Here is a 26,895-nt window from a genome sequence, read left to right on the forward strand (position 1 = left end):
TTCGCAGGCTAGTAGAATACAGCGGCATAGTTTTTCAAGGCTCCTTACAAGGCAGGCTAGAATGCAGCGGCGTGGTTATTCGAGGCTCCCTACGAGGCAGGCTGGAATGCGGCGCTGTAGTTGTTCGAGGTTTTCTACAAGGCAGGCTAGAATGCGGCGCTGTAGTCGTTCAAGGCTTTCTACAAGGCAGGCTAGGAGAATACAGCGGCGTAGCTGTTCAAGGCTTTCTACAAGGCAGGCTGGATGCAGCGGCGTGGTTGTTCGTAGCAAGGGGCGCCCATGTACCCTTCAAACCCAAGACGACTTTTCGGGATTGGCAAGGGCGAGTACATGGTTCGTCAACCGAAAGTACCTTTACCTCCCATATCCTTCACCGATCTCAGGTCGTGCGCAACGCCGTAGTCGTGCCGCTTCACCTCTACATACGCCACCATCGAGTTAGGCCTCTCGCTTACCACACTCTTCTAATCAGATCACAATTACAGTCACCGATGAGGTCTTTTCCGCTGAGGCGGCACAACGCCACAATGTTGCTTTGCCGCTTAGCCCCGACGTCGCTGTCAGCCTGTTCTACCTCCCCACAGCGCTCTGTTACCACGCTGATGTGGATGTACAAATCAGCAAGTCGGGTTCCTCGCCGCAGAAATGCATGACCATCATATTGCAGCCGCTGCTCATTTCCATCGTCTGATATGCTGCAAAGTGCTTCTTACCGCCGCCCTTGTGACAGCCCGCTTCACCGTGGTAATCAGACAACCCCCTGCATATGACCCTATATTGAAGACTGCCATTGGAATCACCCGCTTGTTCAAGCTAGGCTTCTGTATTATCGTAGAAGCTCAACGCGGCACGGAACAGCCCACGGCTCAAATGGACAACGCAGTCATCTTTCCGCCCAAGTCATTCGAGAGTGCCTCGTATATGCTGCCCTGTATCTCGCCGCATCTCAGAGCGATCATGTGGCAGTACAAATGCGATATCAGCCCTTGCATAGGACGATTTGGTGAATAGTGTACGCGTACTCGTCTTGTTAATAGGTGACTTGTGAACGTGGCTGCATAAACGTTCACAAAGGGAAACAGTGCCTCCTCGAAATATATCACTTTTCGGCAATTGCGCATGGTTCATATGCAGTCAAAGTTCAGCCAAGGATATTAGATACAGATTGTCTCGGGCTTGGACATTCCAAGATTTGCAGCACTCTTGATTTGGAAGTAGTATACAAGCCTTCGGTGCTCAATGAGTGGTAAAGTCTCCATGAATCACTCAGCGGGTCGTGCAGCGCGGCATTGGGGAATCTCCAAATGACTGGACGCCCAGACGACTGCCCCTGTGGGGGTAGGTTCTGCGATACCACATGAGGTCTTGGCAATGCACAACGCCTACGTCGAGTACATCTTCGGTAGTACTAATAGCGATAGTATCTATGAAAGCCTTACCAGAATGCATCTTCATCACCCATGAGGCGCTAAGAATGCATGAAGGTATATGGCGTATGGCCTGTTAGCCATACCCTGCGCAATACCAGAATTTTAGGAGGTGTTTACTGTGCCACTGGTGCTGAGCCAGAAGCAACCGAGAAGCCCACCATCGGGTTCCGAGCTGACGCCAAATCTGCCTCGCTCGGCGCTTCAAAGTTGGTTGTGATTGGAGATTTAGCCTGCATACGAGCGGCGTATTTCTTCTTACAGCCGAGCGGAATGTGGGCATGTCAATAGTGTGTCATGGATATCGCCCATTTGTAAGTTATCGCAGCATGTTTGTGATTTGCCAAGAAAGCAGATGATGAGTTACGACAAGGTTGAATGCTGGATTGAGTGCGGCACATACGTCCAAGGAGACGATGAATGTCACCGCTGTACGAAGTACGCAGTACGCCGCACGGGTGCATGCTTGGTGTGGGATTTATGTGGCGTGGATTGGAGGTACGCCTTGCATGAAAGTGCGACCAGTCATCCCCAGGACGCCTTGCGCAGCTGTGCCGCACGGTATGTTGTATCGTGAAGAGGCACAGTCTGCATTGACTGTGCGATTGGCTTGCAGAGACCCCTTCGGGCGCAGACCCGAAGACTGGAGGCACATATGACCGCAGCGCTTACTTGTGGGCTATTAGATTGTAGAGTTTAGCGCTCGTTAAAGAATGACTGAAGGACACAAAGAACAATAAAATAAGATTCGAGGCGCAACATCACATAAGAGGGTGACTATCGCGACGAAGGTGGCTGAGGCGGTAAGGGTGAATGTGGCTGAGCACGTGCATGTCCTGACAGAAGCCGGAGATTAGCCTGGCAATGCTGACTCGGCACGCTGACGCTGCCACCACTGCCCCTCGCCAACACGGCGCCCGCCACCGAGAGGCAGATTCTTGGTCCTGCTCAGGGCGATCGCGATTCAACGACTCCACCATTGATGTCACGCCCAGAATGCGCACGCTTGCGTCGCCGAGAATAGACGATGCTCGCCTGATCCATGTCTGATGCGTAAAGCAGATTGAAGCCTCTGCCGGGAGCCCCGAAACAAAAGTCTCCACCGGGAGCCGCGCGACGAGCCTCGCGATGAGCCTTGCGAGGAGCCTCCCGGGCAATATATAAGGACGGAAAAGTGGACCTGCGTGGCTTTCGCGAAGCAGTCAGAAATGCGCCAACGACGATAGAAGATCGTCTCTCCCAGCCTCATGCTCCTCATGCAGCAGTACCCGTCTTCGGAGAGGTACACCAACTTGGCCTTGTTGGCGCTGAGGCAGACGAAGCCGGGGACGGTGCTCTTGCTCGTCACCATCTTCTACGACATGAACCCCTCCTTCACGAGACTGCGCCCAAAGCCAGTTGTCGAGACGGAGGCGAGGACGAACAAGGAGATGTCGAAGGCCGCGTGGCAGAGTATGTCGAAGTCGTCGTACTTCCCGGAGTACAAGAAGACACAGTTCAACGAGGTCTTATGCAAGATTTAGTGGGGCGAGCCCTTCAACTGCATCGTGAGGGCGAACATGAGGGACAATAACGAGAACACAGTGAAGGTCCCCGTCCACGTGCTGGAGTTTATGCCCAGCCTCACGTTTGCTCGACAGCAAGGTTAACAAGGCGCAGAAAATGTCGCACACTACCCAGACCTTGGCGTCGCTCGTGATCGGGTCCTGCGAAGGAGTACGCGTGCGAAGGCAGGGTCTCGTGCACCTGCGAGGTGGAGTTCAGCAGCGAATACACCCTCTCGCAGGTCAGAAGGTTCATGTGCTACCTCACGAGCGTGATCAGCACCTCGTTCTCGATAAAGCAGTACGTCGAACCGTTATACATATCCGAGGTCCGTTGCACGGACACAACGCGGTCGACGTCTTTTACATCGACAGCGGTCATGGCCCGGAAGACGACCTACAACGAGTCCACGATCTTGTACGATATCACGTCCATGTCTGTGCAGATGAGGAAGATGGTCTACAACTGCGCGACGACACAGGCGAGCTCGGGCAGGAAGGTCATCGCGTCCGCAGGCGTGGACAGGGTGCAGGAGGCGTTCGCGTTGGAGGCCGACAGGTTCGCGGACATCTTCGTGAACCCCAACGTCGACCTGGCCAAGGGGACCTACACCAACCAGACGAAGATGATTGTCAAGTACGACACTGAAAAGCCCATGAAGGCGCGGTTGAGGCGATGAGCTCCAAGCCCGGCAATATCCTCGTGTTCCAGGGGACGATCAAGAGCTTGATGGAGGCCGACGGCGTGTTGGACTGCTTGAGCGCGTCCCCGATCACATTCGTCTTCTCGTTCAGCATGTCGTTCTGCATCGAGGCCATCAAGACCCCTCAGTCGCTGGACGTGCCGGTGTACGGGTGCGGCTTAACGCACGACAGGATCTACCCGCGTCACGTCGCTGATGGTGTTGAGTGAGCACGAGCCGCGCGTTCAGGCAGTTTTCGGCAAGTACGTACTTGGAGCCGATCATGTACTCGGACAGCATCACTGGCATGAAGATGGCTATGGGCGTGATGCTGTGGTTGAACTGGGAATCAGACGCAGACTCGAGGGACATCATGAAGGGCCGTGCTATTGACTTAGAGGACGTCTCGAATAAAACCTTCGAGGTCATGGGGGACGGCTTCCCGTCGTTGAGCATCGCCGTCGTCGCCATCACGGCCACTTTCACAGCCGGGTACCTGACCATGACCTTGGTGGAGGACGGCTTGGGGTTCGGGCAGTCGCAGTAGACCGAGAGCGCTCTGCAGACCGGGCAGATGGTGACGTGCGAGAGGTCGGAGCTCCACAAGCACTCCTTCGCACACGTGCCAAGGCCCTACATCATCTGCCCAACACGCCGATTACGCTCCACTACCATCGTCTAACCGACTCGATTTACAGTTCCTGCTATCTGCACTGCTCTTCATAGCCCACGGCAACCAAATACCGCTGAATTCGTCCTGCATGCCGACTGCGCTTGCTCAGCTCAGCTCCGCCCCGCTGGTCCGATCCAGTCCATTTCCACTTCACGCTAACGACGACCAAGACCGCATCTCATGCGCGGAAGGGCGAGACGAGCCACCTCAATATCTGCGCGGGTCTCGGATTTGACCGCACAGCAAAGCGCAAAGGAGATGGGACGTGTGGCTAGACGGGTCGTGGACAAATGGGACGAGTGCACGCATGTGACGATTGCACACATGAGGTGATTGCACATATGAGACAAATGGGTAATAGAATTGTACAAAATCTCAAGCCTTATCCATGAGAACTTTTGTAAACTCCCGTGGATGCAGCGGCATCGCCTGGATCTCTTGACTACACGATTAAGGCGACTCGCGGCTCGCTAATACGGATGCATCTGTGACGGCAAGCATCCAAAGTTAGCGAGCCGCGGTCTTGACGGTGCTAATGCGAGTGACCATGGTTCTCTTTCAAGGCATTCGCCCGCCTGGGACGCTGACCCACTCCGCCAATGATCAGATGTGCCTCCAAGGTTCGCGGCGAGGCGTCCGACGATGCTACCAGGTATCGGTGCCACGGCTCCGCCATCTTCACGAGTCTAGTTGCCAGGGACAATCAGCGGCGGTCCAAACATGCTGATTTTGACAGTCTTCCGCGAGTCGTACCCACACGCGACAGAGTATTGCGATGCGACGGCAGAGCTCGCATGGCATATCCGATGTTCGAAGTCATCAGCAGAATACGGAACGTGAGCAGGACAATCCCAGCAGCACAATTGAAGCACACGACCGAAAGCCCCAGACGTGAAGCTTCACAACGCCCCCAGCAAATGACGCGACGTCACAACGAGATATTCATGCCATCTTCCGAAGCCACCAAGACGCTTGAAGAGCAGGAGCGTATACTTTGGGCTGATTGCGGGGAACAAGGACCAATTGGCGTTGCTTTGGCCACAGAACTGGAAGAGTTGGAGCGTATACCATGGAGTGCTTCCACGTCTATCCCCACCTCCGATCTCGTGCACGGACACATCGCTGTAGTCGGGCTTGACGAGAGTTTTAGGAATTGAGGCACCATCTCCACACCACACGAGCGCATGGCATCGTAAAACGCAACTGGCAGCTACCGAGCAGCGGCGCGATCTTGCAGCAGCTGTCCGACACACCTTAGCTGTCAATATCTAGGGCCGGGCGCAATACTGCGCGGGATTGTCACCAAGCCTGATTGGCATAAAGAGTGCATCGGTCAAGCAGTCATCAGCCTCGCGCATGTAGCATTACGCCGGCACAAGACGTGGCGACGTGTTGGCGTCGACCTCGAGAAGACGAGCAAGCGAGCATCAGACAGCCAGGCCGGTCCTAAGCTTAAACACCCCGCCAAGAAGATCAAGGAGGTGCGGCGAATAGTAGACGAGGCACAGAAACTCGAAAATAGCTCATCGTCAGACGTCATGAAATTATTGAAGCGCAAGGTCAACGAGCTTGTCGATAGAAAAGAGACGAAGCGTACAGGCAGCGCGGATCAGTCATAGCGATTCCTGCTCCACGGGTTACGAGCCCGGCCCGACCCCAAATAAGAAGTTGCTAATAAGCCTGAAGTTGATGGCCTAAGGAAGTGCTTACTAGAATCTAGGTTCTTCAAGCCATCCCCAAGTCTGATATACCCCCGACGGTTAAGGACTGGGAGGCAGGAAGACGAAGAGAGCAAGGAGCTCGACGATATTCCACGAGGCATGAGCCGTCACCGCAAGTACAGCAAAAAGCAAGAGTCTACGAGCATGACAATGCAGTACATAGCACAAAAACCGCAGGAATATGAGGACCTGTACCGAGGTTGGATCTGGCGAGATCCTTAACGAAATGCCATGGTTAGAGGCGCTACACGAGTTCTAGGCGATGGAGGAACCGCAGTGTATCATCCACATAGTATAGTCGTTGGGTGGAGGGACGAGTGTGAAAACTACTTACGAGAAGCCCTTCTCGTCAGACCTGTCAATAATCGAGCCAATCAAGCCTCCACGCTTGATTGGCTTGGACATCTGGCCTAACGAAGCTTGATCGAATTAGCTTGATGCTTGAATTCCTTCGCTTAATTGCAAGCGCTTGATGAAATGAGATATAGGGCAAAAAGGGGAAAGACCGTCCCTATCGATAAGCGTTTCACGTGATTTATCACGTGACTGACACCCTTCACACAGAAGACGCCAAAGTAGCTTGAAGCAGATCTCAGTTATGGCCATGTTACATCTAGCTGTCGCTGAGGATTTTCTGCTCAATGCGCCGTGGTACTCCAGGCCAGCCTGGGCAAAAGCAACTATCGCGTATGTACAACGAAGGGAGGCTAGAATAGCATGATGTATCCTTCCTCTGGTCTGCGGCCTAGAAAAGGTCGATGGGATGCGAATTGCATAGAGCATACACCGATTTGTCGGCGATAGATGGGCACCTGACCTTGTATTCAGCAGGAAACGCGTCGCTTTGCAAGAGCAAGCAGATCGCGTCTAACATGATCGGGCCGGAAGTCGTAGACGCACGTTGCGCCCTGACATGTCCATGCTTGCTCCAGGTGACGAAGGCTGCGATACTGTGCCCTGTATTCGCGCAGTATGGGGAGAGATGGGGTGTGTGGTGGAGAGTGATTTTGGTAGCAAAAGGTGGCATGGGACCGGGGAATGCACGCCTTGGAGTAGCCGCACCGAATAAAGCCAAGTTCTCGTCATCATGTATCCTAAGTCATGTCGATAAAGGAACAGCCACACACGTCGTGAGTGCGAGAGGCATCTCGCCCTTGATATGACACTGCGGCGCGCACCTGAAGCTCTTGAAGTACAATTGAAGCAACTTGCGTACAGCGGCACCACTTCCGGTACATGGCTTCGTCGGGGGAAATAACTGGAGAGCAATGCAGCAGGGTTATAAGCTTACTTTAAGCAGGCGTTGGAAATGTGCCTGAAACAAACCAGCAGCACGCGCCGGCTACGTTCAGAATCTTCGGTCTGCGGGAATCTTGAAAGAGCTTACTCGGTGGCATGCACCGCTTGCAGCTTCACTCCAATCTATTTCTTGCTTGCTTTCTAATTATCGGATAAGTAATGTGTATGTAGTTGAGCGCAATGCGTTATATAACGACAGTGAAGAGAATGCAGAGACTGACGAGGAAAAGAAATTACTGAGTTACTGCACATTATTCCATTAGGGTGTTACCTGCATAGGCTAGGAGATAGGTGAATGAGATGCGTCGGAGGAAATGGGAGATATCGTAGTGAGGTTAAGAGAAATTGGTCAAAGTAATCACAGTTCGTGGCGCTTCGTAAATATCTTCACACCCACTTACTGGAGCACCCTTGCAAGACTGCGCAGCCACGCCCATGTCGAGAAACAAGCGGGATTCAAAGCGACGTGCAGCATGTATGTAGGACAACATCATTTTCACAGTGCAGAAGATGAGCAGAAACGTAGCTGGGAATGAAGACATCTTTTCATTACTAACTCCTATCAACATAAACAGAAATCGTTACATCGAAGACTTTCCTCCTTCTGTCCTCGCTCTCCAGGCATGTAGCACAATTGTGCGAAGAGTCAGACCGCCTACAAGAGCGCAGAGTTTGATCCTTGCGTTCCTTGCGACTCTTAACTTTGGCTTCATCGGTCTGGTTGCCTATCGCTTGCGTTTCAAGTTCGGTTTGGCTTCGGCCAGGTCGGCATCGTTTCCGGATGCAGTGGGCTGGGCTTCAGCTAAGGCGAGCCGGGCGTTGGTTGCTTCGATATGCGCAAGACGTGCCGCATTCTCAGGCACCGTGAGATGGGCATGGACGCCCATTCGAAAGGTGGGGCCAAGGTCAACGGTTTGACATCCGGTAGCAGTCTCGCCCGTATGGTAATCCCTTATATGAAGTGCAAGCTCGTGTAACGTGGCAGGTACCACCTTGCGCTCGTCTCTGCTGAAGTACGCGTTAACGTTGCAATACGCAGAGGTCGGCATGTATTGGGCGTTGTAAGTGACGTAGTACAGGACTTTGAAAGTATCGGCAGCAGCTACCTCGGTAGGCGCGACGGTTAGATCGGATGTCGGAAGGGAGGGCGATTCGGCTTTCACTGGGGTGGACGATTCGACTTTTACCGGAGTGGACGACGGTCCAGATTCCGTTGAAGCCTAGAAAGGTTGTGAGCATATGCTAGACATATTGGGCGATGTTGAGGACATACCGTGATGCCGGCTTCAGACTGGAGAAGGCGAGCATTCAGAGTGACAAGTGTTTTCTCATAGTTGGCAAGGTTCCGCTGTCGTTTCGCGATTTCTCTCTCATCGGATGTTACCAGGCGCTTCGAAGATTCAATCTCCGACATCAGACCTGCCTTCTGTTCTGATTCGGGATCGCCGTCCATCTCTTTGAGCATGGCAAGCATTCCCTCGTTGTGTGCGATTTGTTGCTTCCTTTGCGTGACATCTTCCTCCCAGCAAGCGATGGTTTCCTTTGCTTGCTGAATAGTCGCCTCCTGTTTCTGGCGCGCGTCTTGCATCCACGCAGCTGAATCCATTGTGGTAATGCTCGAAAGACTGAAGAAAGGAGAGTTGGTGTAAGTTTTCCTGAGACTCCTGTCGGCGGGCATTATTAATAACCCGGGACAGCTGATTCTACTGCCATCGTCATCGTAGCAAACCGCGACCGTGGCTCTATTGCAGAATGGATACCTGCCGGCAGCCAGCCGAGCTGCAAGGATGCGGACGGAACACGACTACGAGCCGTAACACGCTTGCCTAACGTAACACCAAGCCGGATTTTCGCCTTGCCGATCTCCGGTATCTCAGTCAAACTACACCCTGACGAGCTCTGGCTCCCAATCGCCAAACGCGACGTTGGGAGAAGCACAGGATCGCTGTTGAAAGAGCATAATACCAGAGTTGCAACCTGAGACAATTAACGGGGTGCTTACCACAGGTTCTCAGAAGGCCGGGAACGGAGATATTTGGAAGAGTGAGGGGGACTCATGCGTTGCGAGGACAACACTATTGCAGCCTTGCCACCAGGATGACACCGAGTGTCGGGAGAGCTACTGTCGATGCATCCAGCCACAACGGCACGACTACGCCGGCGTGACTGCGAGAGAGGAGGGACAAACTTGCCGGCAAAGACCTAACGCGTGCTGGCGGCGGACTGGGCGAAGCGAGACTGTCGTTACACCGTTACACCGTTACACACGCCAAGCCTGGAAACCTTTCAGGAAAAGCCGCGACAAGTCGTCGATCTGCACTCACCCGGAATTGCGCAGAGGAAGGCGGTATAGACGTGGCCAACTGGCGCCAAAGACCGAGCGCAGATCGACATATGTGCACGAATCGAGCTACTAAGATGCTGGATGGAACGTGCTTGTTAACAGGTGCTATGACTTTGTGATCAAAGCTTTGAATCGCGTTTAGCTACATCGTTTCTGTATGTGGTGTTTAGCTCTGCGCGTAGTTACTTGTTTGCTACCGGCTTTTGCCGTTGTCAAGGGTAGGCGCTGCAAACCCGGTCGTCCTGTTGCCGGAGTGCCTGCCAGTTGCCAGAAGGCCCACCCGTGGCTGGGATGTGTCTTTTCTGCTATTTGAATCTTGCCGGTATGGCGCGGTGCTCTCTTCAACGGTTTCGGGAGCATCTCCCCGTTAGTGTGTGTGACTGTAAGACAGAGAGACGCGTAAATGGCGAAAGCAGGGGTGCATTCAAGCAGCCACAGCAAAGCTGTGCTGCATCGCGTGACATCTTTGTCGTTCTATGGACAGTGCCAGCGTCGTATGCAGTTCCTAGGGTCAAAGCAGTAGAGAACGCACTAGCCGTGAATGAAAGTGCGAAAGTACAAGCGCCGGTACCACAGCAGCTTTCAAGGTGTCTTGGACCTCATTCAGCTGCTTAATAATTAGACTCTAGCATGTCGACCCTTTTTGGATATAATCTCTTTGGGATTGCTGTGGTGTAGTAGCTGGGCACGTGACGTAGGCTGAAGTGATTGGGGCTCATGTACTAGACAACGGCCTACAAGAAGTTATGGTTCTCACCAATTTCCTATCGCGAGCAATACAATCCATTGATGTCCTTTTCCTTCACCTGTCAGTCGAAGAGTTCTTTCGCCAGCCTAACGTCGACTTGATGGCAGGTGAAGGCATGATGCAAGCTAGGATTCAGGCACTGCTGTCTGCTGGCAGTCTCGTGTGGCTACACTTTTGTACACCTGGATCTCTTCCAACTTTCCATATGTCTCAACCACCCGACTCTACCGAGCATAACTGGTATTATGCAGGCACTGGCTAGTTCCTTCTGTGAATCGACATTACCTAAATGCTGACCGAGTCCTCGTATGAATTGACGTTTCTTGCCTTTGCTAAGCAGCTGGGTATATAACCGAGTTATTTAAGTTATGGCGTTCGTCTTTCATCGTTCGGGAACTAGTACGTGTTTGGACGTGGTCTTGTAGTTATGGACAGAGTCGCTTGAGACGTAGGCCTTGATTGGTTTGATAGAGTTACTATCATTAGTTAGCAGGCGACAGTAAGACTCTTACCAGAAATCTTATACCTTCAGGTGGAGGTTTGGCTCGTATTTTGACGGTCCCACTTTCGACTCAGTAGGAGCCTCGTCAGGACCGCCGTTGATTGTTATGGATGTGCGTAGATTTCAGGCGAATAATACGATTCCTGGACATGCAAAGACTTCCGTGACACATGATCTCGAACAGTACGTGACGCCTGGTGGAAAAGAGATGCGACAGCCTAGGGGGCGTGATTGTCCTTCTTGAATCCGATTCCATAATGCTAACACCTGAGGAACGAAGAATGCGTTTTGACAAATAAGCGCATTGCTAGACTCAGAAAGACTGTGGTAACTCTTAGTAAGAAAGAGATGCGACATAATCAACCGGAGTGCGGATAAGGTTTGATGCTATAATAGCCTCGAGTAACGAGTAACGGACGCTAAGGTCCAGCCTGGCCCACTACTCTATCCCCAAGATCCAACTGTCGCCTTAATTTTGAAGTTCACGCGTCTCTATACCGCGATCGAGCGATGAACGTTGTGCAGCCGTTGCCGAGAACTTGGACACAACGGCGGACTTCGAACGTGGTGTAATGGACGACTCTCGATGCTCCCTGTCACATACGCTGACTGATCCTATTTGGCTCTTAGGACGGGTGCGCGCTGTCTGTATTCGAATGCAGAAGCGGTCCTTCCCACAGTGAGTCGTCGCGATGGCTGATATTCTCACTTCTTCAAGCCTGGTGGACGTGGTAGCGGTGTGTGTATGCATAGTGACCTGAAATTAGTGCTTCATGTCATCAACTGCGGTGCGATATAGTAAGAAAGCAGAATGTGACATACACAATGCTTTTCAGTATTGCACTTCGTCTTCGTGGGCGGTCAGGGAACAGTTCCATTGACGCACGGAAACAAAACAAGCGAACAACAGTAGCTAGTAGCAAGGGTCGCCTTGTACGCTTTGAACAGCCGACTCAGCCAGCGATGCCCATCGACAGTAACGCGTGGATTCTTCGCAATGGTGTTCGCGTATAGCAACTTCCTCCAAAGCCAGCCATGTCCAGCAACATTATTACCCCCATTGCAAGTGCAATGATTCACGATGGGAAAGAACAGTATAATCAGTCAGCAAGAATGCATTAAGCTGTCGCAGATTTTGACTGAAAGTATGAAGGCGCACACAGTAACTGTAAAGAGATAATAACTACGACAGCATTAGCATGTTGCGAGCATGCTTGAAATGCCATATACGCACGTACAAGGAATCAGGCCATCGTAGGGCAATACCACCTTCTAGCAAAACTATCTTCTGCCAGCAGGGCGTCTTCCAGAAAGGCCGTCTTGGCTCTTTTGCCCTCTGAATCTGACATTGCGTCCTGTCGAGCTTCGGCGGTAATTAGGGAAGGTTTTGGTCACCCGCAAGTGAAAAGGGGAGCATGTAATGGATTGGAAACGCTTCTCCTAGGAAGTAAATATCAAGAGTACAGGACGTCTTGTTAAACTCTAGTTCACCTGCTGCTACATATCACCAAGTTTCATGCTGTCGAAGAATTACAGTCGAGCTTGTTCTTGTCCGGCGAGGAAACCATGAACCCTCTGCCCAGCTCCGGCCTTGCATCACTCTGTAATCCCAGATGGCCTCAAACTCTCTGGTTCACCCAGCGTGAGCCTCGTGTTGCCACACCTTGAGTCCCCCATGGTCCCCTTTCGTAAGCCCTGCTATCGGCAGTTGAGGTGCGTCAGCTCAGGGATTGTAGCCTTCTTCGCTTTCGCCTTCCCGGACGGCAGTCTCTTCATCGCTCGCAATCTGTCCTGGCACTCTCCTCGTCACCTGCAATCTGTTTGGCGATGCTCTCTTCAATAACACACGATCGGTTAGGCGAGACCTCTTTATCATGCATGCTCTACTCTGTGATGTCTTTGTTGACAACGCTGCGCGAGGTGCGACGAAACTTTCGGCGGGTCTCCACAAAGGGGGCTCAGATGGCGGAGGTGATGTTGCGGTCCCAAATCAGCGACGGTATCGACGGGGAACGCTGTAGCACGAAGCCAAGGTTAGCAGACAAATTCCATATATTCTCACGCCAGGTCTCGGTGCCATCTGCCACGAAACACGCACATTACCCATTCTTATATCACGCCTTGAGATTCATTCTGCGACGAGTTCGATCCAAAAACTCATGCAGACCCATTGGCAATATCGTCCGGTACTTGCATTGGAGTAATCGAAGACGAATTGTGTGGTCTAGATAGAAAAGCAAACAGTCGGCAGTGTGCTGCAGGCGTTTGATGGAGAGTGGATGTCGAATTATATACCCCAGTATACCCTCCTCGTGCTGATTGGATAAGTGGTGTTGGTGAAAGTCTCGAGGTCGCAGGCCGATTGCAATAATGTGACGTCATCAACGACACCTGCTACGACCTATGGAGGGAGAAATTGATAACATTGTGAAAGGCTACCCTTGTACAAGCCTTTCAGTCCTAGTGCCTGCCTCTCTTTTTGCCGCTCGAGTGGTCAATCTTATCTTAGCCTGCTTCGCTGCGCGCTATAGTATAGCCCACCTGGCATAGAAATCGTTACCACCCAACTTTGAAAGTGCATCTCAGCTAATGCCCAGCAGAAACCACGTCCACCGGCGTCGTATCCACCTCGCCAAAGGAGTCTCAGCATGAGAGAGATGGGCAAGAAGAAGGAGCATAACTGCCAACGAGAGATGGCCTTTCTCGCGCCCTGCCATCTCGACGATCCACTCCGCTTCCAAACACAAGGATTCTCGCCCTAACTGCGCCATCATGACTACTTGAGCTTGAAGCCAATACATCCTCGCAAAGCAACCGCATCTCGCACGTCCAAATCCTCTTCCACCTTCATGTGCCTCACAAGGCTATCCGACAAGGAGACGATCGCCACCCGCCCGATCGCGAGAGCGCGTCCACCTGACTATTACTAGTCTTGGACAATTGCGATACGAGCTTGGAATCTCTATCGAAGAGGACACGCTTGAGCGCCCCCGTCACAGCTGCCCAAGTGGCTGCGAATTTCCCCTTACCGACTCCGCATCTCTCACAGGGCCCAAGATCGTTGACAAAATTATCGACTCCATCGCAATCAACCTCTACGGATATGCAGACATCCAGGCGGCTGTGGCTCTCTCTCTTCGGCGCTGTTAGCAAGGTGGTCTCCGATCGCCGCTCAAACTGTAGCGACGTCAACGTCCTGCCCCTCGCTCGCAAGTAGCTATCCACTCGACAGTGAAGGGTAATATGATGTCTCAAGAAGCGATGCTTTGCATTGACAACTGTCAAGGTTTGCACGCTATTTTCACGCCTGGCGGACGTACAGGTAAAATTCTGCACGTTGACGCCGATCATTTGACCACAGTCATACTTCCTTTCCTGCGTAACTGCTATTGCCTAGCATTACACTCGAAACGCGGATATGCACGGTACATGCGCCACCCGATTAAGATGGCCTTGCGCACTGTAATCCATGGCTTGTCGGCGAACAGAAAGCAGAGTCGTCGTGAAGGAGCAGGATTACAAGGAAAAGGACTATCCCACCCTGGGGCGATCCCCGTGGTAGCAGTGAGCAGCAGCAGTCAAGATAATCGCAAGTGGTGAGACGTATAGAGACAGGGCCGGGCGACCTTCTCTACTGTATGGGCAACAGCCCCGAGCGTCTTGGTAAGCTCTCCGCCGTCTGGGCGATGGCCTTGAGCGTCTTAGTGGGGTTTAGGTCGCTCTGGCGCTGTCCTTCCTCCTTGTGCCGCTTCACACCGAGGAAGGTCTTTTTGCTGTTCGTCAACCCCTAGACCCAGCAAGACATCGGAAAAGCAGCGATCAAGAGAACTAAAGGAAAGGAAGTTGCAGCGCCTAAGAAGATCAGGATAAAGTACCCCTAGCCCAACGACGAGGTTACTGCGCCACCTGAAGAGAACGGGGAGCAGGACGTTGCAGCGCCTGTGTGTGGCTGTAACCGATCAGCTGTGTCGCCAGCACGGCGCCAACTTGCTTGCGGGCGGCTCTCTCCTTTTCCGTCTCTTCGCGCTCCTTCCTAGCGACTTTGCGGTTCTTTCGGTATTGCTCATGGCAACGTGGCTGCGTTTGAGCTGCTCCGTCTGTCGTTTGTGCGATTCGAAGCGGGGTTGGCGGTTTGTCACACAGAAAACGCAAACGTCACGGTCTGGATGATGAGCAATAAAGCGAGACACAAGCAACTCCCGTGATGTTGCGATCCAGGACCGAGCACTGCGTGCCTTTGGCATCAGCCCCGTACATAAAGAGCAGCGCTGCTACGGTCGAGGCGGCTGCAGTTTGATCTGCGGCTGGTGGGCGGCGGTGGCCGGAGACGCCATCCCGGGGAGACCCACGCGCAGAATTTCGGATTGCTCCGAGTAAGTGTTGTAATCTTTGGCAACGAGCACGACTCAAGACAATCTGAGCCAGCCAACGCGTGGTTATTGCCACTTCTCCGCCTCTTCGAGATACCGTGAAAGCTACTCTCCAAGTCGACATCTCCAGGGACAGGACAGGATGATCGAAGAAACCCCTTGCGCGAGCAGATGAGGGCGAGAGTCGGCTGAACGACACGAGTTTCGAGCATAGACGCATGCATGCATGACGGTAGACGACCTGGAGTCCTTTTCGCCGAGCAAACTTGCGGGTGTCGTCGACACGGCTATAACCCGGTGCGGCTGAAAGTCACAGACGTCGTCCGCAGGTTGACTTGTTGACACGACCGACTGGATACAAACGCATGCTAGCACATCTGTCGGCGATCGGTGGTTTTGATACAGCTGCCGAATCGCTGTCAACGCTCCTTGAAGAAGCTCAAGCAGCCTTGCCACGATGACGAAGACGCCGATAGCCTGACGATTGGCTCGCCTGCGACAATATGTCATCCGAGACTCCACGGAGCACGGTCGAGAGATCACACAGTGAAGACTCGCTCGGAAATTCGAGGGTTTTGTGCATATTGGCGAATCCGGGGCCGAAGGGCAGTCGAAGCTCCTCTCTTCATCGCGATTGCGTCTGCTTTAGCCGTAGGCAAGAAGCTGGAGGAGATCCAAGGCGAGGGCGAGGCGATGGCCTCATATGGACGCTCGTGCAATGTAAGTGTCCATGGCAATCACTGCGGACCTCAATATGGGCCAACAGGTCGACTGGCCGCAACGATCGGATCACGCAACTGGATGTGAAGCACGACTGATCATGAAACGAGCATTTCCAGTCACTTCAATCACGGAGAAGACAGAGTGGCAATTCAAAGGGTATATTGTTACGTTAAGCTAGAGTATCGGAGAACCAAGGCAAGTTGCTCGACCATTTGCATGGCGATGACAACACCCATCCCCGGTCGATGAAAGAAAATAAGCTGGAGTAACAGAGTACCAGGGCAAGTCGCTTGCTCATTTGCATGGCAATGACAACCCCCAACCTCAACCCCGACGGAAGAACAAGCGGCAGTGATCAGTCACAATGTCCACAGTACAAGACAGTTCAATGCGATGACCACTCCCACCTGGAAACACCCCAGACTAGCCTGCCATGCCATCTACAGAGCAACGGCCTCCAACCATAGTCCTTCAACTGCTCCTTGTCTGACGCTTCGTCGTCGCCGGTGTCGAAGCAATCGCTCACCATCCGGCATCGTGTGCCCTCTGCATGACAACGTCGTCCAGGAATGGCTGAGTGCCACGACCCAAGAGGGCGTCAGCAATGTTTGCCATGTGATCCTCGTGGCGGGGTAGCTCCGTGTCGCTGGGCCCGGCGTTGGCGTTCTCCCGTCCAGCCCTAGTGCCGGCACCTTGGCAGAACAGAATGAAGATGGGGATGTACCTGAATCCAGAACGTTGCAGGGTGTGGATATGATCGACGTCCGTGGGTGAGACGTATGCGTTTTGAAGCCTGAAGTTGATTTGCTGGATCTCAATCGCGGTGTGCGGGTTAATGTAGTTCTCCAGCTCCAGAATGTGGACGGCGAGGCGTTCGAACAGCTGAACAAAGGCATACCAAGGCTTCCATTCATCGTTGCCACGGTTTTCCCAATCGGCAAAGTCACCGAACATGGAGAATCCTGCCGCATTGTTGCGGAGGCATTCAACCGCGCTATTAGTATCCGTAGCAAAGCCCGCTTCAATAGCCCAGCTAGTCACCCTCTCCATGTGAAGATTGAGTTGATCGAGTTTGGTGTTGTCGCCTAGGAGGAACCTCAAGTCTGCAATGCGGTCTGAAATGCTGGCGTTGGCAGCTGTGCTAGTGCCAGTGTTGATGTGGGGGTTCACGCGTCCAACCCTAGTGCTAGAACCCTGGTAGGCCATGACAAGCAGGGGGAGGAAGAGGAATCCGGCGTCTCGTAGAAGTTGGAGTCTAGCGTCGTCGGGGCGCGAGAAGAGCAACATTCCCAGTGGGTCCTTGTGCCCAGCGCTGATGTGTCGCTGGATCCAACTCTCCAATTCCAGGATGCGCAAAGCGATGCGTTCAAACATCGTTACTTTGGCTTGCAAAGATCGGCATGCAACGTTGTAGAAGCCTTTCCAGGTGAGAATGTCGCCAAAGAGAGGAAGACCTGGCACCCGGGTGCGGAGGACTTCAGCCTCATGGCTGGTGTCCCTAGCCAGGCCCTCTTCCATCGCGAAATCGCTCAGCTCATTCAGGTGAAGATGGAGTTGATGGAAATCGTCATCACTGTTGAAGACGTGGGTCGTCACTTGACGGCGTTCGAAAATGCTGCCGTCGTAAGGAAATTCAGTGTTGGCAGCAGTGCTAGTATGGTCGGCAATGCCAATGGAGCCATCGTCCTTGGGAGGGCTGGCGTCGGCAGCGGCGGTAGTGTCGGCTCCAGCTGTACCTTCGATCAAGTGGATCTTCTCGAGGCGCAAACTGACTTCGCGTAGCAAACATGCGACGGGATCATGTTTGTCATTGACAAGAAGGCGTTTGGTGGTTTCTTCACGACCCACACTGCCTGTGAAGCCAGCGCCGCTGCCGTCATCGTCTGAGGAGTCATCCTCTGAGGAGTCGTCATCTGAGGAGTCGTCATCTGAGGAGTCAGGGCTTAACCCGTCTTGGCTGGCATCGCCGGTCGTGGGGAGTTGCTCCACTAGCCAATTCCAGGCGGCCTGGAGGCAGAACTCAGGATGCTGGGGGTCGGCCCAGAGTGGAGGGTTGGTGAACCAAGCCATCGAGGACCGTAGGATGTCTTCACGATCCTCGCGGGGAAGGCCCGTGGCAAAGACACGGTTTCCAAGCATTTTCAGTATGACGGGGTGTACGATCTCGCCCTGGACCGGCATGGTTGTGTCTTGGTCAAGGTCGGTGTGAAGTGAGTGATGAATGAAGAAAGCAGTCGATTGACAAAAGAGGTGAAGAGGGATGGAGCAAAATAGGATAGTCCAAGCCTTTTACCTGACAGCAATACCAAGGGCCCAGCGAAAGAAGCTGAATTGGCATGACATGGTATTATGGCGGAAATTAGCGTGGCGTGGAAGTATGGCGTGGTGCGTGTTGACTTCTGCATCACCCCGTCTGCGGATCGGGAACATGCATAGCTCCGTTCAGGCAGCAATATTGTAACACAAACTTGCGACAGATTCATATATATTACAAAGCTAATTCAGTGTGGAGCCGTTTGGAGGATCTGCAAGGTGAATTAAGCAAATATCGTACACGGCCTAGCATTGATCATGTACCGTTGGTGCTCATGTGACTGCAAAAGCTTCGAGCTATGCTTACACACTCGTCATTCTACGGATCCTGGAACATGGACCGAGAACGCGCAGCAGTATGATCGCGATCGCGATCATGCCTGGGCGGCGTACGAGCCGCCAAACTAACATTCTATCCATTATTCACCGGAGGTATAATGCGTGCCAGACGCATGCAGCCATGAAGCATCATCATAGATGTATTGGAGCGGTGTGTAAGCCGCCCACCTAATGTATTTATCCATCATTCGCCGGATGTACAACGCGTACCCGCGTGCAGCTACAAAGCAACATCGCAGCTATGCTGGAGCAGCAGGAAGAGGCGTCCAACCAACGTTCTACATCTATTGTTCACTGTTTTTGCACTGCACACCGGACACGTACAGCGGAAGAGAAGCCACGGGAACTTTGGCGTTTAAGGTCTCGCTACTATCCTTCCGTAGCACATGCGCCGCTAGCGAACTGGATTGGGAGGAGTAGCGCCGTGAGACCTGAGATCCATCACTGTCATCTCGACAGTAAAACAAGCCGTGATAGGTCGTTGAGATGAATGAGAGCGGACCCGAAAGCCTAGTACGCTCCAAGATGATGGCATTCTAGTGGCACTTAACGTTGCTGGGGCTCTTTCACTCAACGGAGGTATTGACGGACTGAGAATGTCCCGCTCCGGCTGGCGACAAGCGCTGGTAGCAGCTACTCTCAGGCTTCCTCTTGGTTCGTTGTCCCTTTGTTTTCAAAATGGCCCGCTGTCCACAATTTTTCGGCAGGAAGAGAACAGTCGCTATGCCCAACGGGCGAATTCTAGAGGCGAAGCAAGCCTCGAGCCGACTCCTAATGGAGTCTCATGGCCTGAATTTGGTTGGCAGGCATTGTATCGATACTCGCGCTGTCGTGGGCGCGAAGCACTGTACAGACCCGGGGAGTGCAAGCAACTGGATGAAGACACGTGCGAGAATCGAGGCTCAAGAGAGGGCCAAAGACGGAGTGTAAAGATTTGACAGATGCAGGTCATACGAATTAGGTGAGCCTCTGTAGGGAAGCAGAGGGGATTTGAACGACTGTCGTCCCGATCTTAAAGTTTGTCGATCGCCTCGGAAGCCGGATGAAACTAGAAGGCACCTGGGAGAAGAGGACAACGGTATGATATAAGACGACACGCCAGAAACCTTCGACAATGATAACCTGCACATGAGCTAAGCGCCAGTTGCACTAGCTGGCAGGTCGCGCAGAAGAAGACGTCAAGGAACATGCAAGCAATGGCCCCGAGAACATGTTCAACACACAGAGCCCTTGAATCCACCTTGATTTTCTCAACCATGCATTTGGCTTTTGTCACGGTCCAATTCGACGACAACGGCGTGAGATAGTAACCTGCCTCAAATAGAACGTCTGCCTCTTGTGGTGGATCTGCTTCTGCGTGACTGGGATCGGATTGGCGACTATTGGGATCAATTGCTTTCAAGCACGAGGACGACTACATAATTGCATCGCGGGTATTCTTCCCAACCTAACGACTTGCTTATCCTTTTGAGGTGTGATGGTCGGACGAGGGTTGGGAGAGCTGATGTTGGTGCTAGCAGGCGTCGACTAGAGTGTCACAGCGGCAGGATTGCAGAGGGCTCGTGGCAGGAATACTATTGCTGTCGAATAACCCTGCTGCTGCGCTTTCTTCAGACAGGACTAAGATGGTGGTTTGTCTCAGCGACATGGAATCGCAATCCCCATCTCGTTGCATCTATTCGCAGAACAACGAGAATGGTTTATTACTACAAATAATTATGTAGTACTGCATATGATTATGTTCACACTCGATGAATGGTCATGCACATGGTGTTGCGCAAATCGCGACGGCTTGAGGCACTGGTGGAGCGGAGCTTTGAGGTCGCCGATTGGGCAGCACCGCTTGCCAACTCCCTACAGCTTCCTTCTCAATAATAGTCCTTCCAGGCAGTTCATTCTTGGTGCAGTCATGTCGGTATGACTGAGCAAGGTAGCCGACTTGGCTGGGGTTGCGCATGTCACGCGGCGAGTGTCCATTGTAGCGTATTGCAATACTGCTCGTGATGCACGAGGCACTACATCATACAGGAAAGGCTCAGCGGTGGCACAAAGAAGGGAAGATATCTATGAAAGACGGGTAAATGCCGGAACCAGAACGAAGCGAAGCGCTGTCGCGCGGTCGTGTGGTCGCGCGGTCGTCGTGGTAAACAGAGAGCCAGTGTCAGCAGGGGTCGGCCAACACCGGCGTGTCATTTCGAACACCTAAGCGTGAACGCGCAAGGCAAATGGGCAGATCTATGACGAAACGAGAAGCATTTAACTGGCATATGCCGTCGGTTTTCCGTTGTGGCGCGCTGCTCTCAAGAGCGCGATGTGCAATACCAGAGATTGAAGATACACATCATCCTCAATTTCAGCCGCGCCCCTACTCGCACGAGATGCAAGAAGACACTCCAGCTTGACAAGCTGGTACGAAGAGATGGGCTCTGCCCTCTTTCGAATTATTGTACGTCAGTAGACCCGGTATTGACCAAGCGGTAGGGAGAGCCCATGCACTTCAATTCACGCAGTCCAAAACACCTGATCCTTGTTCATGATGCCATAGTGCAGATGTGGTACCCGTGCCGGGGTGTGCGCAAGAGTTCCTGCCGGAGGTCGGTCAGAAAGTACCTAGGTTGCTCATCTAGAACTTGGTCGATCTAGTCGATATCGTATACTCGTATCTTTACAGAAGCAACAGTGCGCCTCTGGCAGATGATGTTTCGGTCTGTCTATGAGTCCATGAAGTCCTGTCGCTGCATATTTGCCCCTGCAAACTTATTGGCAAAGACCATAGGACCTTGGTCCAAGGTCGAGTACTGGAGATCTTCCAATCCAAGCGGCCCATGTGCGACAAACTGCCTCCTGTACAGAACTTCATCATTGCGGGGAAAGCTAAAGCAAGGTGCACGAACAGACTCAAGTATCTATTTTGGTACTCTTCAAGGAAGGTTACACGCTGCTCTTGTGTTCTGATCCCGAAGTCACCAGACGAAAAGTGATCCAAATTAAGGCGTGTGATGGTACACGTACCCGCTGTATTGTCGTTCTTTCCCGCTCATAAGAAGGTCGCTGTTCGCGCACCATCTTCAACAGATCACACCGCTCCAAGCCCTACTCTCTTGGGATTCTTTCTAGTACTGTATTTCAGTCATTTGCCTGCGATACTCCTCAAGACTATTCTCCTTGCCAACAAAAATTACTTGCTCCTTCACGATGCCATATCCATATCCAACTCTCACTGAGGATGTCCCAGAAGGACGTGGCAACTGGGTCGGTACCAGGAAGTACAACGAGTGGATGCAAGAGGAGTTGCAGCTGATTTGGTTGCTGGGATACACGCATCCAGAGTTGTTGGCGGATGTGTTGGACGTACGTCTTGCCCTTGGAGATCACGTTTACCTGCGAAACCTTGCTAACACTGCATGCGACTGTCAGAAGAAGAACATCATGTATGTGGAGTGTAATCAGAGCGACCAGATCCTGTACAAGCCATTCGATCCCCTGTTTCAGCTGAAGGAGCCTCGACGCTATGCCCTTTACATCTGGTCCATCGGAATACCGGTGTACGACCCCAACGTGGTGCCTCTTACCAATATCACCATCATCTGGCACCCCGACAGACCTGCACCTCGAGACATCGCTGTCTTCTCGTTAGGCGATGCCGATCCGATATACTTCCCCAACCGTTTGCCTCGCGACCACCTCAGTGAGGTGTATCGGATCTTCTCCGAACACGCCCGAAACAAATGGATGCCAGCCTGGATCAACGGAACTTTGATCATATCTGAGATGGTTGCAGTCCTTACAGACCTTCAATACTCAGTCGAAGTCGTAACGCAGCAGCTTATAGCTGTGATACTTGCCTGGAGAAACGAACCAGGTTGGGGGGTCCAAAATCTCGTTCCAGTTGACCTTAATGGTCGCGATTCCGGGTTTCACGGTCAGGGACGTCCAGTCTGGATGCCGAACTACGGGTACCTATCGTATGCGAATCTCTCGATGCAATCAATGAGAGCCATCTCAGAAAGATCACGTAGATAGAAAATATATGTATGATACTTCTTACAGCTCAAAACCCTTCCTCTGCATCTCGTGCACTCTGCAGACAATCCTTTGCCCGATGCGATGCGCTCTTTGCTATACTTGACGACTCTACTCAACTTCCATGATTTCGCACGGGTTTGTACCCCGCTTCATGGCCAAGTAAAGCTGCGCAAGGTACCAGAAGTAGGGGGTTCCAGCGAACAGTGTGCAGGGGCGCTTGAGTGTATTGTAATGGGAAGTTCAAAGATGCTAGACTATAAAGAATTTCGGGCAGCCCGAAATACACAAACCTTCCTATCTAGAATGAATATCAACATCTACGTCGTGCGATCTTTGACCGGAAAGCGATTCGCTACAACAGCTAGAGGACGGGAGTGCAGCCAGTTCCCAGCTTCTGAAGTCTTCATGCTCGCGTCAATATGTCACAGGACCGTGGTATGCTTGCGTCGTTGATACAACCCATTAAGAACAGCGGATTAGTATTGAGCAAGCTCGGGCGCAAGAGAAGTTCCAACAGGTGGAAGATGAAAGATGGAAGATGCAGCAAAGGACACAATCGCACAATAGATTCAAAGCATTGCACATCATCACATTGCGCATAAAAGACGGAAATTGGTGAGATGACTCGTGTTTTTAGCTAAGAAAACCACACTCAAGTAACGTCTTCCTCCTGCAAGACCTGTTCGTCTCCATCAACAGACCCATACCAGTCATGGTCCAGAGGTCAAGAGCCGATCGCGTCGACATGAAATGTTTAAGCTTTTTCGTCGTCGTTGCCAGCAGCCTGGGTGTTCGCGCTAGCAGCCTGAGTGCCGGTGCCGACTAGCGCCATGTTGCGACTAATCAGATCGTGCAATTTCACAATCGCCCACCAAGGGCTAGTGCCGTCAGGCCGAGTATCGGCGTCGTCAAGCTGAGTCTTGGTATCGTCATATTCCTTTTTTATGCCATGGGGCAGAGCGTACAAATCCGAAATCGCGTCACGGAGCGATTGCAGCTGCACGTGCATTTGCGACGCCATTGATTCAAATGTTTGCATGAATTCGTCCTTGGGAGGAAGGATATCGATGTTGTCGTTGACGAAGCGGAAGTGGTTGTCCATGATCCTGACACCTTCACAGACCATGAAGAGGTTTTGATCATGAAGGATCTTGAGTTTCAGGCTCTTCTCTTTTGCAATGCAAAGCTTCCTAACCTCTGCCATCTCGGAAGCGAATTCGTAGTGACCCTTTTCCAGCTGGGAAACCCGATCCTGTATTTCCCAATACTTGATCTTGTAGACTAAACAGTCCCTTTCTGGGGTGCCCATCTCCATGCCCATCACGGACCTTTCCGCCTCCGTTCGTGCTAGCTTCAGGCTCTTGAGTTCCTCTGCCCAATGTCCCATAATTATTGCCCACTGTTTCTTCACCATCTCATCCTGCTCGGCCCAGATCTTTCGTGTCTCCTCCCCAAGTGCCACCTTGTCCTGTTCTATCTCTTGCTTCACATCTATGATCTGCTTCGCTTTGTTGGTCTCGAGTTCTTGCATCTGAATGATATGCTTCGCGTGGATCTCCGCAATCTCCTTGGGCGTGTGCTGCCTGCAACGCATTGATTCGCGCATCCTTCCCTAATCGCGGTCGAGTTAGCCCGAATGTTGTTCAATCAAAAAAAAGTCGTTGACTGCGGCCATGTGATGCAATGGGCAGCCGGCTCCTTGGATTCCATGGAGGTGGTCTGATGTCTGCTTACCAGGATGAGCTGTCTCCCCGACGGATGTAGACATGGTTGAGGTCTGTGTTTGATGCTTGATGCTGTCGTTCCAAAGGGTGTTTGGATGGGGTGGTTCAGAGGGAGAGGAACGTAAAGGCAGTGTGTAGTGTTACCCTATCAGTGTTTATGATGACGGCTAAAGCAGACCATGTATGCTCGCGACTTTGAACATTAGAAATCAAGGAAGCAGAACTCACGCACACTGAAATTACACAGAAAGTAGGATGACATTGTCTATGCTGTGAATTCACCGAGCTAAAGCAGTATACTGTCTTGGAAATACCTAGTGCAACGGATGTCCGGAGAGAAGCGACGGTTGTGCGACGAGCCCAACCCACACACTCACATCACCGTTGAAATAAGTTATGAATGCGGCATGGACACGGCCGTAATCCTGTTGTGGCGTAGTTTTACAGTACCACGAGCATTTCACATGATGAGAAGCTTCATGCATCTCAGACGTTGTGGCCGACCGTTCTCGCGCAGCATCAGGCGTGTCGCACTTAGGTCGTCGGCTTGTTGTCCACCTTCCCCGTCAACGGCGAGGTGGCGACGAGGGACATATTCAGAATCTCAAAGGGTTGCACATCCCGAGTCATGACGCTTCTCGACCGATCACCGACTTGGTGATCTACGAATCGAACCCATACGCATCGTCTTGAAAGACCATCGATTTTCCTCCACATGCCTGTGATTGCGGCGGGCGTGCAATCCGGGCGGCGTCTCATGATCACGGTCGCCGCGGCAGCGCGCCTGAAGGGTAACATCACTTGCATCCTTGAGCATGTTTGTGGCCACCTCCTACCAGCGGAGGTTCCGATGAAAAGACGTCGGCCCGGGTGCCCGCGCCCCACCAACAAAAAGCCTGGAAACGGAAGCCTGAGCGTGCAGACATCGCCCAGGGGCGCAGATGCAACACAAGGGCCGACTTGGTCACACAATCTCAAGACTCAGACTTTAACCTGAGATGTGCCATCTGTAGCACGACATCTTTCTGCCCTACAGAATCATGTCCATGACGACGAATGTGGTCAAGTGTCCGGACCCGCTCGTAGATCATCTCGAGGCGGTCGATGCGAATAGGGTGCGAGATGCCAGGTTCTTCCCAGGTGTCCGTCGGGGATCCACTCCTCGTGCATCTCACACCCGAAAACACAACGCCACCGAATACTCGCAATCATCGATGGTCAAGATGGGCGCTCCGCCGCTCCGGGTACCAGAACCGGCTGCATCATGAGTCATTTCGCATCCAGGTTATGCCAGACTGCATGGTATGAAAATTTGCGTGTCGTGTAACAAAGCCGCAATGGTGTGCCACTATCCATGCTGCATGACTTCTTATGTTGTCCTAGCCTACTCGCCGACAAGCACTTACCCTGGGGCCACATCGTTTTGTTTGCTCCCAGATAGTGGGGCAAGCGGGGGATGCTTCGTAGGGGTCGATCGATCTCATGCTTTTGCATCAGCGTGTGCGACGCCCAGAAATGTCTCCAACGGCGTTGTTTAGGTCATCTTCCCGGGATTGTGCAAGGAACCTGGCGGCGGTTGAGACGATCAGCCACCCGAAAATGCAACATTCAGAACCTCGCACAATCACTTGCTTCCCGTGTGTTTGCTTTTTGGGCGCTTCTCGGCCCTTGTGTTCAGTTTCTGGTGCGGCTTGTCCAAGAGTTCAATGTTGGGGTGCAGTCAGTGGACACCACCAATACAGCAGTACCTGCCTTAGGTGGGCAAGCCAATATCACATCCAGTTCGCGACCCACCACACCCTTGAACTAGTCTTGCATGCCTTAAATACGCTTGCACGACACATGTAGTCTAGTTGTGTCGCCACTTGATATGAGGTATCGTACGGTGAACCGTGCTGTTGCAATACTGACCTGACTTCACTGCTATGTTACATCTATGTATGCCAATTTTGGTGGAGCACCTTTGCATTGTATCTTCGAGCAGGGGGAAATTGACGTTGGAAGTGGGTCTCTCGTAGTACGGCATGTGCCTTGACGTGCTGATGGAGAACAACGGTCTGCACTGCGACGTGGGACAATACTCTGGCCTTGTGCAGATGTAGGTGGGGTTGAGTGCAACAAACCTTGGAGATCAGCCGATAATCTAGCCGACGGTGTTCTGATGGACATGGAGCGGAGAGGAAAACTCGAGTGAAGACGTTCATATAGTGTTTGGCATATTTGTGGAGCGCTTTACGGTCATTGGCGGACGTCAGTAGCATGCTCGTTAGGTAGGTATGGTCGGCTTTTATGTAGAAGGTGACGATCAGAGGCAGTGGGCTTCTGTATCTGTTGAGTGCTTGGGATCAATCACGTTCCAGAGAGAGGGTTGCAGCAATGACACTAGTATTTGGGGTTCTTGTAGACGTTCCATTGAGGGGATGCAATCCAGCCGGCGTTGCTGGTCAAGTCAACACTAT

At 52.4% G+C, this 26,895-nt stretch overlaps 12 protein-coding genes across 12 annotated transcripts; 8 read left to right on the forward strand and 4 right to left on the reverse strand.

Annotated features, from left to right (window-relative positions):
- Window positions 1–2,674: 2,674 nt before the first annotated feature.
- SNOG_16281 (hypothetical protein) lies at window positions 2,675–2,950 on the forward strand (the record flags this gene model as incomplete). Its single annotated transcript, XM_001806353.1, has 1 exon — window positions 2,675–2,950. The coding sequence occupies one exon, from the start codon at window positions 2,675–2,677 to the stop codon at window positions 2,948–2,950; it is 276 nt and encodes a 91-aa protein (XP_001806405.1).
- Window positions 2,951–3,351: 401 nt separating this feature from the next.
- On the forward strand, window positions 3,352–4,201 carry SNOG_16283 (hypothetical protein; the record flags this gene model as incomplete). Its single annotated transcript, XM_001806354.1, has 3 exons — window positions 3,352–3,633; window positions 3,660–3,880; window positions 3,904–4,201. 3 exons carry the CDS (start codon window positions 3,352–3,354, stop codon window positions 4,199–4,201), a joined length of 801 nt encoding a protein of 266 aa, XP_001806406.1.
- Window positions 4,202–5,047: 846 nt separating this feature from the next.
- Window positions 5,048–6,270, forward strand: SNOG_16284 (hypothetical protein; the record flags this gene model as incomplete). The annotated part of the gene is made up of 4 exons (XM_001806355.1): window positions 5,048–5,094; window positions 5,172–5,470; window positions 5,600–5,939; window positions 6,048–6,270. 4 exons carry the CDS (start codon window positions 5,048–5,050, stop codon window positions 6,268–6,270), a joined length of 909 nt encoding a protein of 302 aa, XP_001806407.1.
- A 376-nt stretch (window positions 6,271–6,646) lies between these two features.
- SNOG_16285 (hypothetical protein) lies at window positions 6,647–6,919 on the forward strand (the record flags this gene model as incomplete). Its single annotated transcript, XM_001806356.1, has 2 exons — window positions 6,647–6,735; window positions 6,880–6,919. The coding sequence occupies 2 exons, from the start codon at window positions 6,647–6,649 to the stop codon at window positions 6,917–6,919; spliced, it is 129 nt and encodes a 42-aa protein (XP_001806408.1).
- Window positions 6,920–8,072: 1,153 nt separating this feature from the next.
- On the reverse strand, window positions 8,073–9,025 carry SNOG_16286 (hypothetical protein; the record flags this gene model as incomplete). The annotated part of the gene is made up of 2 exons (XM_001806357.1): window positions 8,073–8,509; window positions 8,617–9,025. The coding sequence occupies 2 exons, from the start codon at window positions 9,023–9,025 to the stop codon at window positions 8,073–8,075; spliced, it is 846 nt and encodes a 281-aa protein (XP_001806409.1).
- A 6,789-nt stretch (window positions 9,026–15,814) lies between these two features.
- SNOG_16287 (hypothetical protein) lies at window positions 15,815–16,118 on the forward strand (the record flags this gene model as incomplete). Its single annotated transcript, XM_001806358.1, has 2 exons — window positions 15,815–16,031; window positions 16,078–16,118. 2 exons carry the CDS (start codon window positions 15,815–15,817, stop codon window positions 16,116–16,118), a joined length of 258 nt encoding a protein of 85 aa, XP_001806410.1.
- A 438-nt stretch (window positions 16,119–16,556) lies between these two features.
- Window positions 16,557–18,215, reverse strand: SNOG_16288 (hypothetical protein; the record flags this gene model as incomplete). The annotated part of the gene is made up of 1 exon (XM_001806359.1): window positions 16,557–18,215. One exon carries the CDS (start codon window positions 18,213–18,215, stop codon window positions 16,557–16,559), a length of 1,659 nt encoding a protein of 552 aa, XP_001806411.1.
- A 1,149-nt stretch (window positions 18,216–19,364) lies between these two features.
- SNOG_16289 (hypothetical protein) lies at window positions 19,365–19,920 on the forward strand (the record flags this gene model as incomplete). The annotated part of the gene is made up of 2 exons (XM_001806360.1): window positions 19,365–19,572; window positions 19,847–19,920. The coding sequence occupies 2 exons, from the start codon at window positions 19,365–19,367 to the stop codon at window positions 19,918–19,920; spliced, it is 282 nt and encodes a 93-aa protein (XP_001806412.1).
- A 1,477-nt stretch (window positions 19,921–21,397) lies between these two features.
- SNOG_16290 (hypothetical protein) lies at window positions 21,398–21,752 on the reverse strand (the record flags this gene model as incomplete). The annotated part of the gene is made up of 2 exons (XM_001806361.1): window positions 21,398–21,523; window positions 21,699–21,752. The coding sequence occupies 2 exons, from the start codon at window positions 21,750–21,752 to the stop codon at window positions 21,398–21,400; spliced, it is 180 nt and encodes a 59-aa protein (XP_001806413.1).
- A 129-nt stretch (window positions 21,753–21,881) lies between these two features.
- On the forward strand, window positions 21,882–22,709 carry SNOG_16291 (hypothetical protein; the record flags this gene model as incomplete). Its single annotated transcript, XM_001806362.1, has 1 exon — window positions 21,882–22,709. One exon carries the CDS (start codon window positions 21,882–21,884, stop codon window positions 22,707–22,709), a length of 828 nt encoding a protein of 275 aa, XP_001806414.1.
- A 757-nt stretch (window positions 22,710–23,466) lies between these two features.
- SNOG_16292 (hypothetical protein) lies at window positions 23,467–24,306 on the reverse strand (the record flags this gene model as incomplete). Its single annotated transcript, XM_001806363.1, has 1 exon — window positions 23,467–24,306. The coding sequence occupies one exon, from the start codon at window positions 24,304–24,306 to the stop codon at window positions 23,467–23,469; it is 840 nt and encodes a 279-aa protein (XP_001806415.1).
- An 845-nt stretch (window positions 24,307–25,151) lies between these two features.
- SNOG_16293 (hypothetical protein) lies at window positions 25,152–25,704 on the forward strand (the record flags this gene model as incomplete). Its single annotated transcript, XM_001806364.1, has 2 exons — window positions 25,152–25,253; window positions 25,450–25,704. 2 exons carry the CDS (start codon window positions 25,152–25,154, stop codon window positions 25,702–25,704), a joined length of 357 nt encoding a protein of 118 aa, XP_001806416.1.
- Between the last annotated feature and the right edge of the window lie 1,191 nt (window positions 25,705–26,895).

This window comes from Parastagonospora nodorum (genome assembly GCF_000146915.1).
Source record: "Parastagonospora nodorum SN15 chromosome Unknown scaffold_45, whole genome shotgun sequence".
In the NCBI taxonomy this organism is placed as follows: Eukaryota; Fungi; Ascomycota; class Dothideomycetes; order Pleosporales; family Phaeosphaeriaceae; genus Parastagonospora; species Parastagonospora nodorum.